This window comes from Ovis canadensis, chromosome 26, assembly GCF_042477335.2.
Source record: "Ovis canadensis isolate MfBH-ARS-UI-01 breed Bighorn chromosome 26, ARS-UI_OviCan_v2, whole genome shotgun sequence".
Taxonomy (NCBI): domain Eukaryota; kingdom Metazoa; phylum Chordata; class Mammalia; order Artiodactyla; family Bovidae; genus Ovis; species Ovis canadensis.
In genome coordinates, this window is record NC_091270.1 from 23,126,850 (window position 1) to 23,145,746 (window position 18,897).

Genomic DNA, 18,897 nt, shown 5'->3' on the forward strand with positions numbered 1-18,897 from the left:
AGGAGCTTCTGATTCTGGAAGGAAGTCTTCCTTCATGGTGTGTGCCTGCAGACCACTGGCCAGGACTGTGTAATCTGCTTTTAAAAGATGAGAAACTGTGTGTTTCAAGCTTGCCCACCTCCACAGTAGAAAAATGCAAAGTAAAGAGGTTGGTCAGTGGCAGGTATTCCCTATTTCATATTTTATATTCAGATATGACCTACCTGCCAAACTCCTGTGTTTTCAGGACAGCTTGCTGAACTCAACCCTCGTGCATAAAACGTGTCATACTCAGAAATAAAACTCAGTGCCTTGTCCCCAAAAATACCATCTCTAGAGCAGGTGACTCCTAAAGATGCTGAGAGTCTGTGGTGAAGCAGTTATTCTGAGTTTCCTTCCTGTGGGCACAGGGTTCTGAGAGAAACAGAGCGCTCCCCTTCCCGACTTACCCCTCTCGTCGAGGTGGAGGGCTCTGTTACTGTGGGCCTGCGCCTGGAGCTGTCGGAAGAATCTCTGATGTCAGGGCACTCGAGGAAAAATCTATGCCAGCAGCATAACCATAAATGGAAAGCAACTTTCAACAATATTAAGATATAAGGGAATTTCTGAGTGTTACTCAGCATTGCTCATCCTGTCATCCAGCATTTACTGATTATGTTTGACTTACCATAGAGTTACACACGCAGACCCACACACGTGCGCACACACATGTCTTTACATACACACATAGATATGTGAACAATAGTGTATATCTAAAATTGCCATTGTTTAGAATTCATTTGCCTTTTTGCTGTCTTCATCATGGATGTCAGATGTTAATTTCTTTCTGGCGTGTTTCAGTCAGCTGTTAAAACGGCGGAAAGTGTCAGTGCCTTTAAAAATTGAACACCTTTCTGAGGAGCTGGACGCGTGGAGAGCTTGCACCCAGATTGTCAACCCGTGAGTGAATATAAAATCTGATGTAAAAATTGAATGCAGAATGTATTGCTTAATATTGTAGACAGACTTGTAAAGTGTTGTCTCATTATTTTGGCAGGAGAATGAACCTTGGGTTGTTTAGCACACACTCAGTAATAATTTATAACACTCCTGCCTTTTTCCAGTCCTTCCTTTTACTGTAAATTAAGTCTAAAGTTAATTTGCCATCACTTACAAAGGACTAAATTATCATTGGGGACCGTTTTTAATCTAAACCTTGACAATCCTGTGATTCTACCAAAATAAAAATGGAATATCTGTTGGAAATACAGATCATCAGAAGACTCTCCATATACGCCCCCTTCTGATTCACAAAGACTGGTTTATGCAGCTTTACTGAAGAGACTAAAGGAAGAGCCACTCAGAGGAATTGTTGGACCAGATTATGTGACTGGGTCGAATCTTCCCAGTCATTCCGATATTCACATCTCTTGTCTTACGGGATTGAAAATCCAGGTACAGCCTAATGTCAAGCATAAATTATGCATGCCCATCCTTTTTGTTTTTTCATTACTTTTTGAAATGAGAACTTAAAATAATCTGAATAAAACTATAAAGAAACCTGAGGCCTAGTGAGAAAATATTGCCCTTAATAAGCTTTTGTATTTGATAAAAGTGGTTTCTCTCTCCTTAAATCCAGAGACATAGTCATTGTACTTTTTATCGTAAAAGCAATTCATATAACAGATAGACTTAGTAACAAATGGCATGTATACTTAGTAACATATGTTTTAAACTGCATTGAGATAATTTCCTTAGGGAAATTAAATAAGGGAGACAAAGCAACAGTCAACAGAGTTACAAATTGTTCTCTCAGTAGATTAAATGTAACTTAATAGTCTCCACTGGTATTTTATAAACACAAAGCAATTAAAAACTGATAGATGTATAATAAATCTACATATTATGCATATTCTTACATTGACTTAGTGAACTTCTCAGTGATTAAAAATTACAGGGCTCTATCATGAGGGATGGCTAATTCCCAAGGAATGGCCCCTCGTTCGCAAAGTAACGATGCTGAACAATGCCAGGCCTGCCCGTGTGGCCCAAGGGTGCCATTATCACCAGAAAATAGAGAATCATTTCAGAGCCAGGAGCAGTTGTAGGTATCCCCAAGAAGTAAACAAAGCTGAATCCCCATGAAGTGCTACTGGAGATCAGACGGGACCAAAAGAATGCCATCCCCCAGGCATCATCACGTGTCACTATGTGGATTCTTATATCTCTGATGCAACATAGCTAATTACATCTCTGACACCGATGTGCTATATCAGTGGAGAAAGGTATTTGGGGGGATAACTAGTCAGATGTCTTGCTACCAATGAAAAATCTTAACTGCAGCTTGACTTGACCCTGAAAACTAAGTCTTCAGAACACACCAGTATATTCCAAACCACAGAATAGGATATGTGCTTACTATGCACTTACGTTCAGAGATTAAGAACCAAAGCAGTAAATTCAGTCATTTATAATTAATAGCAAAACCCATCTTGCAGCTTTTAGACTGTATCCTCAGTGCCACTAACTGCCCTGCATGTACCACCACTTCTAGTACTTGACAGACTTCCTGTTTCTTCCTCCTCTTCAGAGCTTTTTCTCCTGCTGAGACAATAAGTCTGCTCCACAGGCTGTCTAACCTCTCTGCACCCAAACCCACCTTAAGAAAGGATCTACTAATTACCTGACATACACTCAGGCACAAATGACTAATTCAGGGGGAGTTCTCCTCACCTGGGATATTTTTGTTCCTGCAGAAAATTAATGTGTCCTGGTTAAAACTGAAATTTCAAGTACCTGTGAATAGGAAGCTGTCTACTGCATATACATGGATTTTTGAATATCTGAAAATAATTTGCTAACAACACGCTCTTATCACTTCAAGTGTTAGTGGCTCGGTCATGTCTGACTCTTTGCAACCCCATGGACTGTAGCCTGCCAGGCTCATCTGTCCATGGAATTCACCAGGCAAAGAACCCTGGCGTGGGTTGCCATTCCCCTTTTCCAGATCTTCCCCACCGATGGGTCGAACTGAGGTCTCCCTCATTGCAGGCAGATTCTTTACCATCTGAGCTGCCAGGGAAGCCCCTAATCATTTGAAATCAGGGTCCAAAGCCTGATAACTTTAGAACATCATGAAGAAATTAAGTTTTTATCCCATTTTTGTGTTTCTGAAATCATGCTTTTTCTTCTAGGAGCCGGGAGATACAGATTGAAAGATTTTGGGGATTTAGTTCTTCAGAACTACGCTTGATATACAAAATAGCTGATGTAACTAAATTATAGATATGCTTATAAATCACATAATTGACATGACTCTATATTATATATACACATGTATATAGCAGTGTATTTTTCATCTTCTGGAGAGCAAGTTGAGTTTCTGGTTTAAATAATTTAACCAGCTGTATTGATGTAGGCTGTATGATGAAAAGGGTGAAGTCTATTATTAGGCATGTATGCCTTTATAAATGTTAAACTTTGTAGTAATTAATAGATTAACAATATCTATTGTCGTTGACAGTACTATTGTAATTAAAAGAATTCAGATGATAAAGCCAAATTCCATTTTGAAAGACACCAGAGCATTTAAAAATGTTTCTCTATTTGGTGGCAATTCAAAAAATCTAGTGTTTCTCTTATTTTTAAATTTCCTATCAGCATTGCCTAAATATCACCAGTGGTTTTTTGATGACAGTGATTCTGTGTATGGAAGTTTAAAATTCATTTAAACTTTAAATTTAAACTTTAATTTTTAAATTTTAAATTTTTAAATTTAAACTTTAATTTTTAAATTTAATTAAATTTAAAACTTAAAGTTGCAAATTTATAATCTCATCCTCTCTTCTTGTGACTCCCACTGTGCAGGGTCCTGTATTTTTCCTTGAAGATGGGAAATCCACCATCTCCTTGAATGATGCTCTCATGTGGGCAAAGGTGAACCCATTCTCACCTCTGGGGACTGGAATACGGCTCAACCCATTTTGATGGAAGGTTTTTCTCCATGCTTAATTGTTTTTCTTAAGACCTTTCGTGAGTTAGTATTACCTTAACCTCTGTTGTCCAAAAGCCAAAGGTCTGGAGGAGGAGAGGGGGGTGGAGGGCTCACAGCTGATATTAATCATTGACTTCAACAAATAAAATATTTATATAATTTCAAGGAAAAATAGGTGTCTGTCTCCTTTATAAAATAGAATAGCCGTATTTGGGAGAAAGGTAATATTCAAATTATAAAGGACTGACAAATATAAAAGAGCATAGAAACTTTTCCCAAAGCATAAAAGGTACCAACTATTCTAGTGTTAAAACATTGAAAGGTATAAAGTAGTGCAACACCTATAATAGTGCTTGACGTGCAGTGGATACCTAATGAATATTTGAATGACCGAACATCTCCAAGTCTTGAAATGTAAGGTACATACAGCTGATCTTCAAGGTTAACAAGCACCAATACTGTCCTCTACAAAATGCACGGTAAACCGCTAGTTTCAGTTCAGATTTAATCAAAGTTTTCAGTTATAAATTTAATAAACATCAATAAATGGATATGCAGTCAAAATACTTTTGAGTTTTATTTTTTTAAAAAGAAAACATTCCCAGGTTTTGTACCTGAAACTTAAATGTCCAGTTATAAAAGCAATGAGTTATATAAGCATGAAAAATATTGAGGGGTAAAAAACAAATGAAGTGAAAATTTATTTTAAAAGATATAAATACTAATTTTGATAATTTAATATTCACAATCTCTAATCATTTTATATTAACTCTAATTATAATAAACATGATTTATTGGAAGTTAGACCATGAATGCTCTTGCAGGAGATTGAACACAGAATCAAGAGAAGAAACGTACTGTTTACCCAAATCTAATTCTTTTTTCTGCATGTTTCTCCAGCTGAGTTTCAGAAGACTTGTTTCTAAAAGTCTTTCCTAAGGGACTATATTTTATGGTTTAAAAGATTATTTTCAACATTTTCTAAACTCATTCCCAAGAAGTCATCTATTTTATCAGGACTCTCTTTAAATTTCTTTTACTAAATATTATCTGTTCAGAAAGATAAAGTTAACTAAGGAAGTCTCTGGATGTCGAAATTCTTATGCAGCTGTCTAAGCCTTCAAAAATGCAGAAAAACAAATAGAGTTTTGTTGGAAACTGACAAACATATCATGAGATTCAGCCTTAGTAATACTCATCTTGGAAGTCAAGTGACACTATTAATGAGATAGCATAAAAACATGAATAATTCCACTTAATGAAAATTTTCCAAATAATGAATTTAAGATTACCAAGAATATAGGAAGTATAATCAGAATATCTGGCTGCTTTTGTTTTCCCTTTGATAAAAATATGGGGCTTGGCAGCAAGCAGGAAGGATTTTTCAGTCAAACTAAATGGTTTGCTAAACACCAGAATGAAGTTCCAAGTGAAACATGATTTTCCTTCTAGAATCAACAGGAAAGATACGTATTTTTTTTTAATTCATAGCTTAAGTAAAGCTGTTTCTAGAGGTGGGCAAGATTTTCAATGGACCAATGTGTAATAGTAATATTCAGAAAAAAATTGTATTGATGAGCATGACATGTAAATAAATGATATCAGGCAAACTAGTAGTGTAACTCTTTGCTAGTGAGGAAAACATTACAAAGTATATTCACATTACCTACAAAAGTTATGAGAAAGAATTCTTAGTCGTCAGGGTGAATCATGTTTTAACTGTACCTTTAAACTTACTTTTGCTCATTGTGGATTAATGAAGGGGCTTCCCAGGTGGCTTCTTGGTCAAGAATCTTCCTGCCAATCCAGGAGCACAGGAGATGTGGGTTTAATCGCTGGATCAGGAAGATTCCCAGGAGGAGGAAATGGCAACCCACTCCAGTATTCTTGCCTGGAGAAATCCCGTGGACAGAGGGGCCTGGCAGGCTACAGTCTATGGGGTTGCAAAGAGTCAGATATGACTGAGGGACTAAGCATAAACATGCATACTAATAAACCGATTTTGTGTTTTCAACAGTACCAGGCAGGCACAGGTGTTGAATAAATGATTGTTGAATTTTAAAAAAAAATATGTTCTTCAGCCCAACTATGGATAGGACACACTTTAATTTACTTATTATTGAAATATATCCAAGTGTAGATGATTGTATCCTATTAGGCTGGCAAGAGGTGGTAAAATCACTTCTTCAAAGCCGTTAGATAGGTGCTTCTTCGGGTTCCTTTTCCACATTTATGGTAGGCTTCATTGAGTCAAAAGAATGTGTTCCAGTTTGCTTCACCTCAATTTCTTTAGGTAGACTGACACTATTACCTGTATTTGGTGGGATATTTAAATAAAATTGAGATCCACTGTGGTTATTAAATATGTACATAACCATCAATGTTTCTAATGTATCAACCATACACAGAATAATTAGCAAGAGGCTGGGCACAAGTTAGTCTAAAATCTCAAGTAAACAGAACAGTTACAGCATGCATTATAGTAGTTGGAAATACAAAACCGGAATACCAGCGCCTCCAGAAGTCATCTGCAGAGCCTAAAAATACCCAGGGCTTATTGGGTGCATCTGATACTGAATATGACTACTATTTTTAAATGTTGCTTCAGAAAGCAGGTGAGGCAAGTGATTTTAATAGTGATTTTAATAGTGCTTAGATTTGCAAACACAGAATTCAGAATTAGGTTTCTAGAATTCTGTGCTAAGGCATCCAAGCTGGCCACTCAGACTCTTCAGCTGACTTGGTTTGAATAGGATGGGCCAGAGATTAACTGAGAGACCTGCATTTCCTTGGCCCATTGTTGTGGTTGATGCTAGATTTAGGTAAACAAAGGAACTTCAGTGTTTAAAAAAAAAAAAAAAAACACCTTTCTTATAATTAATTTTTACCACCCCATCAATATATTAAGAGAAACTTTTCAGATGAACAGCCTGTGATTTCAGTACCATTCAGTGCCAAGTGCCATCGTAGGTGGTAAAATAGGTTTAAATTCCTTCAGTCGAGAGTTGTTGCTGCTCCTCTTGTTAACTTCCAAGTTCTGTTAGCTTATCCAAACTAATCACTCTGCTCTTATCAGAAATGACTAAAATGGCATCCATCTCACAAATGTGGGGAGAAATGACGTAAAGCCCAGGAGAAGGGGCTCTCATCCATATAATTACCAAAGTCAAACCCACACCATGTATTAATTCCTGTTGTGCCTCGGTTGAGAGAGTCCCAGGATCTACAACAGGCTGGAGAGAAGGAGAAAGAGAAAAGCTCGCGTCTTCCCACCCTGCTCTGCCCGCCCCGTGAGGGCCCCCGTCGGCCATGTTGAAAAGCAGGAGACAAGGCCACGGAAACGGAGGGGAATCGGGCCTCATGAGAGCGCAAGAAGGGGGACGAGTTATTTATAGGAGTTGGTCCATTATTAAACACCCAACAGCAAGAGGCCATGCTGCTAGGAGTCCCAGTCTGAAATAACGATAGCATACAGTTTTTTGAAAAACTCACCTGTGACTCTTGAAAGTTTCCTGAAAAGACAACAGAAATGAAGAATATTCTTTAGCAACTCAGATATCAGTGGGCAACTTTTTTTTTTTTTTAAGCATGGCACCTGACATCTGTTTGTTATACAGGCAGAAAGCCTTGCTTTGGCTCACTCCCACCTTTGCTTTCTCATCCCCAGTCAGGCCCTTTGAGCCCTATTACAGGGGCAGAGGCAGGCAGGTGAACAGAGAGGGGCCACTGCAGTCTCCTCCCTGCCCACCACACTCCTCCCCACCCCAGCCCGCGGGGTTCCAGCTCCCGCCCTGCTGGAACGTTTACTGCAAACAGCCCTGATGGAAGGAGCCTGAGGCAGGCTGAAGGGGAGGACGTGTTCTCAGAATCTAAAGGTGAAACTATGAACTGCTCTTTTTTTCCTCATAGAAGTATTGGAATTGACTTCTGTTAGAGTCCCTGGTGATGTATTTTGAGGCACTGGCTGGCCTAAGGTCTCAATGTTAAAAAGTATGCTCTGGGAACCGTTGTTCTACCAAGCCGTGTTAGTTGCTCCGCTGCTGCTGCTGCTGCTAAGTCGCTTCAGCCCTGTCCAACTCTGTGCAACCCCATGGACGGCAGCCCACCAGGCTCCCCTGTCCCTGGGATTCTCCAGACAAGAATACTGGAGTGGGTTGCCATTTCCTTCTCCAATGCCTGAAAGTGGAAAGTGAAAGTGAAGTCGCTTAGTCGTGCCCAACTCTTTGTGACCCCCTGGAATGCAGCCCACCAGGCTCCTCTGTCCATGAGATTTTCCCGGCAAGGATACTGGAGTGGGTTGCCATTTCCTTCTCCAGGGGATCTTCCGGACTCAGGGATGATCGGACCCACATCTCCTGCATTGCAGGCAGATTCTTTACTGCTGAGCCACCAGGGAAGTCCCATGTGATCAGACAGAGTTTGAAAAACACTTCTTTCTACACCTCTCCCTTTTAATATTCATAATGCGTGTTAGCATATGAAAGGTTCTAAGAAGTCATTTAAAAAAAAGAAAAAAAAAATCTGTTGACATTGCTTTCCCAGAGCTTATATAAGCAAATAACTTCCACCCCATCTTGCCCAAGAAATCCCTCTTCACACTTTAAGCAGTCTGCTCTATAGAGAGCCCACAGGATAGTTTCCATCAAGGGCATGACAGTAAATATTGTATTTCAAGCTTTGAGTAGGGTTTTCAGATAAAAATGGGACACTGTTAAATTTGAATTTCTGATACATAGTGAATATATTTTTTTAGCAACTGTCCTCAACATGTCTTAAAAAGTATTGGTTATATTGCCCTCATCTTTTTATTTGCTAAGTCTGGGATCCTACGTTGTAGGCCAGACAGTCTCTGTGGCCAGTACCAGGCCTGCTGCTCTAGATGAGAAGCAGCCACAGACAAGGCACAAAGGCACAGGCATGGCTGTGTCCCAGTACAGCTTTACTTAGCAACATGGAAACTGGAATTCCATCGCATTTTCTTGTGTCAGGAGATACCGTTTTTCTTTTGATATGTTTCCTACCATTTGAAGATGTAAAAGCCATGCTTCATTTGCAGGCTATACAGAATTGTCAGGCAGAGACTGACTTTAGCCCGTGGTTTGGCTATAGTTTGCTGTGGTATACAGTGCTTTCTGAATTCACAGGACTTAAACGTGCGGCTTTTTGTAAAACAAGTGATTGGAAAGTCCAGGTGTGCAGGTTGTCTATGTCTGGCTTAGGACTGATTCATCATCCAGCTGCTAGAGAACTAAGTTTTGAGCTCTGCCAATGTACTTCCCCTGTTTCAGACTCACTTTTTTAAGCAGAAATCAGTATTGGGATGGCTCATATAGAAGAAAGTGGGGGCACCCTGGCTTGGGGGTTCCCCTCGTTTGGACTGGTTCTTAGCCCTCAATGCACTCATGCTCGCAGCACCTACAGAAAAACACAGCACATCAACCTGCACAGTTCTAGACTGAATGCCTAGACCAGCATTTTTACTATTTTAAAAAATTTAAATGAACAAAATAAAAGAAAAACATCAATTTTAACAAGTAAAAAAAAAAAAAAAACTTTTAAAAAACTTACAACACACAGGAGCGGCTTTTGCCTTTGAAATGACTGAATTGCTTTTGTTCCCAGAGGCTTTGGCAGGATGGTGATCGAGAGTAGATTCTCCCACTGTTGGTTTGACTGCAAACCATTCTATAAAATAAAAACACAACATTTTTTCTTAAAAGTTCATTATGACTATTGTCAAAATACGACACTACAATTTCATTTAAGCCGATTATTTAGACATCAGGGATTCCCTGGTAGCTCAAACGGTAAAGAGTCTGCCTGCAATACAGGTGACCCGGATTCGATCCCTGCGTCGGGAAAATCGCCTGGTGAAGGAAATGGCCACTCACCCCAGTATTCTTGCATGAAAAATCCCATGGATGGAGGAGCCTGGCAGGCTACAGTCCAGTGGGGTTGCAGAGAGTCAGACACAACTGAGTGACTTCACTTTCACTTTTGTATCATATTCCTGAGAGTGGTGTGAATTACATAGGTTAATAGCCCTCTCTACCATGGTTCATATCTCTGATGCATGGGAGAGTTGCTTCAAAAAAGGTACTTTAAAGGCAGTATCCCTGTGTTCCTATTAGTCTTTTGATAAGCTTTTATGTAATAATAATAATATACATACAGAAAAATGAACAAATTGTATTGTTACAGTTTGATGAATTTTCGGAGTGAATATATACCTGGGTTGCCATCACCTTGATTCAGAAACAGTGTCGTACCAGCAACCCCAAACCCCCTCATATCTCTCTGTTGTTGTTTAGTTACTAAGTCATGTCTGACCCTTTGTGACCCCATGGACTATAACCTGCCAGGCTCGTCTGTCCGTGGGATTTCTTAGGCAAGAATACTGGGGTGGGTGGCCATTTACTTCTCCAGGGCATCTTCCTGACCCAATGTGCTTCCTGACCCAGGGATCGAACCCTTGTTGGCAGGCAGATTCTTTACCACTGAGCCACCAGGGAAGTTCCAGAACTCTAAAAAGAAATCTTGACCTCTATCATCATAGGTTAGCTTTACATGTTTGTATATTTCATATAAATAAAATCATACAGTATCTTTCATTTTGCAATTATTTTTATACTATAAAAATGGTGACAAAATTATTTTCCATGTTTTTGTTTCTTACTAATTCTATCAACTGCAGCACTTGGGCATCAGTTTCACTGTGCTTCCAAAGACCACTTACTCTTCTTAGCTCACCCTCACGGAGGCTAGAAGATGTGTGTGAGGTCATTTCTACTCATCAGCTGTGCCCTATGTGCGCTAAATACCACTCTGGACAGTAATATTGCACAAAACTGTTACAATCACTTTGGCCGCTTAAAATCAGCAGTCTCAGAAATCAACACAGATGATAAAAGAATTCTGTTCAATAATCTGAAGGGTTGAGGTGTCCATGGCTAAAGAGAAATTGTGTTCCAAAGCAAACAGGGATGCAGGTCAGTTTTGCACTAAAATGAACTTTTAAATTGAAGATTAAATGGAATGGATGTGTTTCGTTCCAGAAATTCCTACCAGATCCAATAAATAGAAGTAATAGATAAATTAAATGTAAGCAAATATTAGGGACAAAAAATGATGCTTGATTTTGTGGTGTTAAAAAAATAACTTGACAAATGCTGAACAACAAAAGAACTTAAGTGGGGGGACTTCCCTGCCAGTCCAGTGGTTAAAAATCTGCCCTTCTATTACAAGGAGCACGGATTCAATCCGGGTGGAGGAATTAAGATCCTGCGTGTCTGTGCGGTGTGGCCGTAAATAAATAAAATAAAAATAAAAGGGAGAACTAGCATCAACTTAAAAAAAAAGAGAACTTAAGTGGGACGGGGGCTGGCAGGGAGTGGGTAGTGTTCTAAGGTCCTTACAGTTTGAGGAAGAGAATAAATATATTACATTTAGACTAAGATAAATATGTATGTTAAAATTTCTATGGTAGCACTAGAAAGAGTAGAAATTTGTAATTTTCCAAATTAGTAGCGGGGTCTTTGGAAAAAAGTTCAGTCCTAAAGAAGAAAAAAATAGGTAAGACAAAAAACAAGAAATAGAACACATTAAAAGCACAAAATAATATGATAGATATGAATGCATATATGACTGAATTAATAAAAGTCGAAGCAGATGAAATTACAACAGTCCATGAATCGGGTACAGCGGCAGGCTTTTCTTTCACTTGTGTTCAAGTAGAGCCTCGTTAAGCTTGGAAGAACCCAGTTGACTATTTCCAAGGAAAACTTACTTGGATTCAGTTTTCTGCTCAATTTCCTTTGCAACATTTGTAAAAGGAAGAGGAACTCTACTTTAAGTTCATTGTTAAGTTTGTTGGGATTGCCTATTAGTTCTGATAGCCTAATGTTATCTTTAATAGACTTTGAAGCTGTCGACCTAGGGACCAGGGGCAACTGCATCTGGTAACTGTAGTCTGTGAAATTCACGAGGTCATCCTGGATACTTTTAATTCTGAAAAAATAAAATAAAATATTGTTGACAAATGCCATTTTAGTAATAAGATTTATATTACCAAAAGTTTCATATTAAATTATATTACTAGAAAATTCCAGATAACTCACTCTTGATGTGTTAACAAGGTGTACACCTCCTGTATCAGTATTTCAGGTACTCCGGCTTTACAGTGAATTGTTCCATGGATTAGTTCTTTAGGTAATTTAAGTTTTTTTCTTGCCAGGAACTTTAATAGTAGAAAGAGAATACTTTCATCATAAGAAGTTCTATAAATGTCTCCAATTACTGTGAATTCACTCTAGTCTCCCTGTAATCCTCAACTAATAGTTTGAGGTTTAATGTGATAATTATTAAAAGATATTATTACTCAGCAAGACAATCAACTCTTATATCACACTCCAATTTGAAATGAGTATGCCAAGTTTCATAGGTGACTCATGACATAAACCTTAGTAACCTTTTCAATACAAGGAAACAAGCTGCCAACCCAGCACATGACCACACACACATATACAGAGAAATCCAAGATCTCAGGAATACACCTCTTCAAACAAACTTCTCAACAGTTAAAAGTGTCAGTGATTGCTAATTTACCTTTTCCAACTGTGCCCAGTTATCCAACTTGACTTTTAAAGAAGTTCCATTTTTAAAGGATGACAGCTTAAGGTCCCAGGGGTAATATGTAGTGAATATTTCTGCTATCAGGAAGCCATTTGAAAAATCTCTGTTCCATAGCAATAAGGAAATGAAATTAAGTGCAGTTATTTATACAATTTGTATTTATGGTTAATTAACACCACTTAAATATTCTATACTGACAGCAGCTAACTTATGGAGCATTCTTGGATCACTACTCTAAGGAAGCCTGCTATGGGATAGCATTTGGGTAAGAGTAGATACACCAAAGCCCGTGGCGTTCCTTTTATGAAGCCAAAACCATTATTTTGTATTGAATATGCATTTTAACAAGATCCCCATGTGATACCTGTATCCACTGAAAAGTTCAGGCATCTTTCTTAAGGAAAACTGAAATTAATAAGCCAGAGTCATTGCCTACAAAGTCATTATTTTTCTGGAATTTAGTTTGCATTCCCAGAAAAAATATTAACTACCAGTTATGTTCAGCAAGTGAAATTAAAAGATGCTTGCTTCTTGAAAGGAAAGCTGTGACAAACGTAGATAGCATTCTTTGTTAAAAAGCAGAGAGCTTATTGTGACAAAGGTCTGTTGAGTCAAAGCCATGTTTTTCCCAGTAGTCATGTACAGCTGTGAGAGCTGGACCATAAAGAAGACTCAGCACCAAAAAAATTGATGCTTCGAACTGCGGTGCTGGAGAGGACTCTTGAGAGTCCATTGGACTGACTGCAAGGAGATCAAACCAGTCCATCCTAAAAGAAATCAACTCTGAATATTCATTGGAAGGACTGATGCTGAAGATGAAGCTCCATTTCTTTGGCCATCTGATGCAAAGAGCCAACTCACTGGAAAAGACCTTGATGCTGGGAAAAATTAAGGGCAAGAGGAGAAGAGGACAACAGAGGATGAGGTAATTGGATAACATAACCAATCAGTGGGCATGAGTTTGAGCAAACTCCAGGAGATAGAGAAGGACAGAGAAGCCTGGAACACTGCACCCCATGGGGTGGCAAAGAGTCAGACACGACTTAGGGACTGAACAACAGCTGCACTTAGCAACTTTTTTCAGTCCCTGATAACTCTCAAACTAGATGCAGTATCTAACAGAAAGTAAACTGATCCTCACTAATATAAATGTCCAATGTCCCTGAAGAAAGAGCCTGGAATTTTTTTTTTTTTTTAGTTACCAAAGTATTCTCTATTGGCTTAAGTAATGATTGACTGATTGAAATGCTCCATCCTATTTTTTTAGGTCATCTCCCTAAGAGAGCAAGGAGTGTGTGAGTGAGTGTGTATGTGAGAGTGTGTGTGTGTATACGAATGTATGTGTATGTGAGTGTGTGTATATGAAAGTATGTGTGTATGTCAGTGGGAGTGTGTGTGTGTGTGTGTGTGTGTGTGTGTGTGTGTGTGTGTGTGTGTGTGGTGAGTGGGCGGGGGCGGGGGCAGTCCCTGGAAAGAGCCCCTGCGCGGATCCTGGGCCTGCTCTGCTGGGCCCTCAGCGCCTGCTAGGCATCCGGGGGCCGGACCTGCTTCAGCACCTGCTGATGTTCCTGGGGAAGAAGGTGAGGTCGAGGCTCTGGAGCCAGCGCAGAACCGACCGAGACAAGCGGGAGCTCTTTGGGGGATGAGGATAGACCAGACACTTCTTAGGCTTCTCTCCATTGGGAGCTGCTTGACATGGCAAAATTGACCGTGACTTAGGGCGGGCTGCCGCCGGCTGTGTCAAAAGCCCTTCTCCAGGGCCGGCGGCAGCCATGGCGCTTTCTGGGTTTCTATGGCAGCACCGGTAGGGGCGGGGCCTCGGCTGGGGCGGGGCCTAGTGTGGGCGGGGCCTCAGCGCGAACGCCCCGCCTCACGGGTCCTCCAGCTTGGGGTCCTGCCGCCCTCGGTTGGTGGACGCGCATCCCTGGTGCCACTGGGAAAGGACTCGGTTCCAGGAGCTTAAACTTTGGGCGGAGCTTTCAGTCTCCGTTTTACCGTTTAAGAAGTAACCGATTTAGAACACTCTGACTCCCATCCGGCTTTCCCTTAGAAACTGACATTTTGAATGTTGTGGTTTCTGTAGTCAAGCATTTTGAGGAGATTGAGGACGTTTCAGAAGACAAAGACTGTTTTTGTTTGGAAAATGGAAACAATAGAGATTTTGTTGCAAACTGCCAATTGAAAAAAATCTTCAAAATTAAGATGAATAGATGCTTAATGTCTACAAAATTTAATGTACCTATTTCCTTAATTATTACATTGTGTTCATAAAAATTGCATAATATTTGAAGGTAACTTGTAAATTAGATCATCACACTTCACAAGGATGTCTCAGTGTGTGTGATTCATTCATTCACTGGACAAGTATTTATTGAATCCCTACTAGGCCCTGAGCTAGTCACTTGAGATTTATCAGTGAAAGATATAGATGAAAAAAGGATTGCAGACCAGGCACAATTATAAATTAAATATCTGCACATCAGAGTTATTAACATCCTTTAAAAACTTTTACAGTAAAAGATAAAATCAATGTGGTTCATAGATACATATTATTATGCAAGATAAAATATGGGATAGACTTGAGAGTAAAGCAATATTTTACTGAACGTGTTTATTAATATAGTAAGCCAATGTAAGTCTGTATATGGTAAAAAAGAAAACCAGAAATGGGGCTATACAAGTGTTTTTTCTTTGCCCAATATGTTTTTCATGGATAATTATTTCATTCAGTGAACTTCTTGAGGAGTTATTGTTCTATTCTTTGCTGTGTACTAGATCACCACTATTCAATATGGTGGCCACTAGCCCCATGTGGCTGTTCAGATTTAAATATTAACAAATTAAAATAAAGTGAGTAACACTGGCTACATTTCAGCTTCTCAGTGGCCACATGGGACTGGCTAGTGGCCACCACTTGGTACAGCATGGACACCACTCTGTCATTGCAGGAAGTTCCATTGGGTGGCTGTGCACTGGCTTATTTATAGAAGGTACAGAGATATAAATATCTGAAAAGCTCTGCCACGGTAAAAATATATTAGTATCAGGGAGGAAGCAAATAATTTGGCCTGAGGGAGTATAGGAATCCTCTCAGAGGAGGTGACCTCTGATGTGACTTTTATAAGGCAGTATTTTGAATCAGTTAAGACAGGCTTTGGAGCACAAGCCGTATCTTTTATTTGTTATGAGACTTATTATGTGATGAGTTATTTATTTTTATTTGTAAAAGATGGAAGTAAATAGGATATGCATCACAGGGTTATGTTGGATTAAATCAATAAATGAGTGAAAAGCCTGGAACAGTGTGCACACATCATAAGGGCTCAGTACATTTAAATATTTCTAAGATGAACATGGAAATCTGTGGACTGAAGAGGAATGGGGTCAGCTTCACATGGAGTTACTAATGTGAGCAGAAGCAGATGATATCATCTATGATAACCTCAGATATGCAGATGACACCACCCTTATGGCAGAAAGTGAAGAGGAACTAAAGAGCCTCTTGATGAAAGTGAAAGAGAAGAGTAAAAAAGCTGGCTTAAAACTCAACATTCAGAAAACGAAGATCATGGCATCCGGTCCCATCACTTCATGGCAAATAGATGGGGAAACAATGGAAACAGTGAGAGACTATTTTCTTGGGCTCCAAAATCACTGCAGATGGTGACTGCAGTCATGAAATTAAAAGATGCTTGCTCCTTGGAAGAAAAGTTATAACCAACCTAGACAGCATATTAAAAAGCAGAGACATTACTTGGCCGACAAAAATCTGTCTAGTCAAAGCTATGGTTTTCCCAGTAGTCATGTATGGATGTGAGAGTTGAACTATAAAGAAAACTGAGCACCGAAGAACTGATGCTTTTGAACTGTGGTGTTGGAGAGGACTCTTGAGAGTCCCTTGGACTGCCAGGAGATCCAACTAGTCCATCCTAAAGGAAATCAATCCTGAACATTCACTGGACGGACTGATGCTGAAGCTGGCCACCTGATGTGAAGAACTGACTCACTGGAAAAGACCCTGATGCTGGGAAAGATTGAAGGCGGGAGGAGAAGGGGATGACAGAGGATGAGATGGCTGGATGGCATCACCGACTCAATGGACATAAGTTTGAGCAATCTCCGGGAGTTGGTGATGGACAGGGAGGCCTGACTTGCTGTGGTCCATGGGGTCGCAAAGAGTCGGAGACGACTGACAACTGAACTGAAGGTGGTGTTTCCTTTGCCGAGCTGTATTAAATTCTGCCACTAGGGGGAACTAGAGAGAGAGAGAGAGAGACATGGAGGCCAGAGGAAGGGAGAGGGGCTGTTTGGATGAAGGTCACCAAAGCAACAAAGCGTCACCTGGCAGTGGCAGCTGGTGCCAGTTTCCAGTTTTTGTTCCCACTCCTGGAGCAGGTTTCATCGTACTCTCTTACAGGTTTCAGCAACCACTGAGAAGTGGTGGCGCTCAGAAGTCTGAGCCCCAGATTCTACTCAGATCCCTGCTCTAAGTTCCTCAAGAATCAGCACCCGCTGTGTTCTCTGCCCCTTCAAAGAGTCAGTCTGCAGGGCTTTCCCTCGAAGTTCAAGGCTCTCAGAACTCCCGCTGCTGCTGCTAAGTCGCTTCAGTCGTGTCCGAGTCTGTGCGACCCCATAGACAGCAGCCCACCAGGCTCCTCCGTCCCTGGGATTCTCCAGGCAAGAATACCGGAGTGGGTTGCCATTTCCTTCTCCAATGCATGCATGCATGCTAAGTCGCTTCAGTCGTGTCCAACTCTGTGCGATCCTATGGACAGCAGCCCACCAGGCTCTTTCGTCTACAGGATTCTCCAGGCAAGAATGCTGGAGTGGGCCACCATTTCCTTCTCCACTCAGAACTCCTGCCCCTTCCCTTTGCCCTCCTTCTAGCACTAGAGGTCTGGCGACAACAGAGGATGAGATGATTGGGTAGCATCACCGACTCAATGGACATGAGTTTGAACAAGCTCCAGGAGGCAGTGAAGGACAGGAAAGCCTGGTGTGCTGCAGCCCATGGAGTCCAAATAGTCATGGTAAGACTGAGCAACTGAATAACAACAAATAGGGGTCTGTCTCTGTTAATTTAATCGTCTCATTTTCATTGTTTAGCTCTTCAGTATCCATTTAACTATTTCCTGATGTTAAATTATTGTTGAATTCATGAAGTTACTGCTGTTTCCCTGATGAATGATGCCTGGAGTATGGTCTCCCCCTACCATTGGCTCATCTACATCTCACTAAGGCAGCTGAGGAAGCTGCTACTCCTAGTCATCAGATCCATGGTATCACGAATAAAGTGGACCAGCCGGATGTCCTGGGGGATGTTAAGATACTCAAAAACTTCTGCTGATCTTGTGGCAGAGAGCCAGAAAATTGCTTTGACCTAAAGCAGGATGATGAACTTGCCCTACTGCTCCTGCTGAAAGAAAGCAAGCTGCTTTTTGTGGTTCTTGCAGATTGTTACAGAGGAAAGAAAGTATCAGATCAATAGCAGGATAACAGTTGCTAGGGACTGTGGCGGTTTATTCCAGTAAAGAGCCCTCAAACAGAAGAGCAGCTGTGACTGAAGTTACCTCCTGATGAAGTTCAGAAACCTGGAGTCATCCTCCAAGTCCCAGCCAACTTCCCACATGAGCCCAACAGCTATCCAAGCCAATAATTGTTGTTGACCTCTCATATGTCAAAAGAAAATTCACAGAGCTTACTTGATATGAGTATTTTCTTGATCGAGAAGCAAACTTGTCAGACAGGGCGAGTTGCAGCAGAAGGCGCTTAGAAGCTGACTTTCAGCAATTATAGTGCACTTTATAAAGTATGTTTGTGTGAGTACAGTCAGCCCTCAGACCCATGGCTTCCATAACTGTGGATTTAACCTGGCTCAGATAGAAAAAATGTTAGAAAACACAATTCCAGAAAGTTTGGAAAGACAAAACTTGAATTTTTCTCCTGCCAGCAACTATTTACACAGCGTTTGCATCGTATTAGGTATTATAAGTAATCTAGAGATGAGTTAATGAATACAGCAGGGTGATGCATAGCTTATAAGCAAATTCCACACCATTGTTAATAAGAACCTTGAGCATCCTGGGATGTTGGCATCCTCAAGCCTTTAAGGGGTGATGGTGCACTGTTTTCTATTGTAACTGGTTACTGGGAACTTACTCTCCTTTTTCTTGATTGTAGCCCACTAGGTAGGAAGCTGTAAGCTCTCATTGATAGGAAGAAAGCTTAAAGCTTTATTTAAGGTTGGAATCAGCATCTGGGGACGTCGGGACAGCTTAGGTTTTAGTTAAGTGCAGTGGGAATTTGGTCTGGCG

General features: G+C 40.4%; 2 protein-coding genes across 5 annotated transcripts in view; one reads left to right on the top strand and one right to left on the bottom strand.

Annotated features, from left to right (window-relative positions):
• WDR17 (WD repeat domain 17) overlaps window positions 1–4,124 on the top strand; it is a 64,902-nt gene extending 60,778 nt beyond the window's left edge. For all 4 annotated transcript variants that reach the window (XM_069573116.1, XM_069573113.1, XM_069573115.1 and 1 more), the window contains 3 exons: window positions 820–918; window positions 1,230–1,413; window positions 3,826–4,124. In XM_069573116.1, the coding sequence (XP_069429217.1) occupies window positions 820–918; window positions 1,230–1,413; window positions 3,826–3,945 (403 nt within the window). In that variant the 3' untranslated portion in view covers window positions 3,946–4,124. The remainder of the gene's footprint in view (window positions 1–819; window positions 919–1,229; window positions 1,414–3,825) is intronic.
• Window positions 4,125–6,147: 2,023 nt separating this feature from the next.
• SPATA4 (spermatogenesis associated 4) lies at window positions 6,148–14,357 on the bottom strand. Its single transcript, XM_069573119.1, has 8 exons — window positions 14,140–14,357; window positions 12,557–12,686; window positions 12,070–12,188; window positions 11,739–11,959; window positions 9,521–9,637; window positions 9,247–9,367; window positions 7,445–7,464; window positions 6,148–6,263 (listed from the first exon to the last, which is right to left on the bottom strand). The coding sequence occupies exons 1-8, from the start codon at window positions 14,355–14,357 to the stop codon at window positions 6,148–6,150; spliced, it is 1,062 nt and encodes a 353-aa protein (XP_069429220.1).
• Between the last annotated feature and the right edge of the window lie 4,540 nt (window positions 14,358–18,897).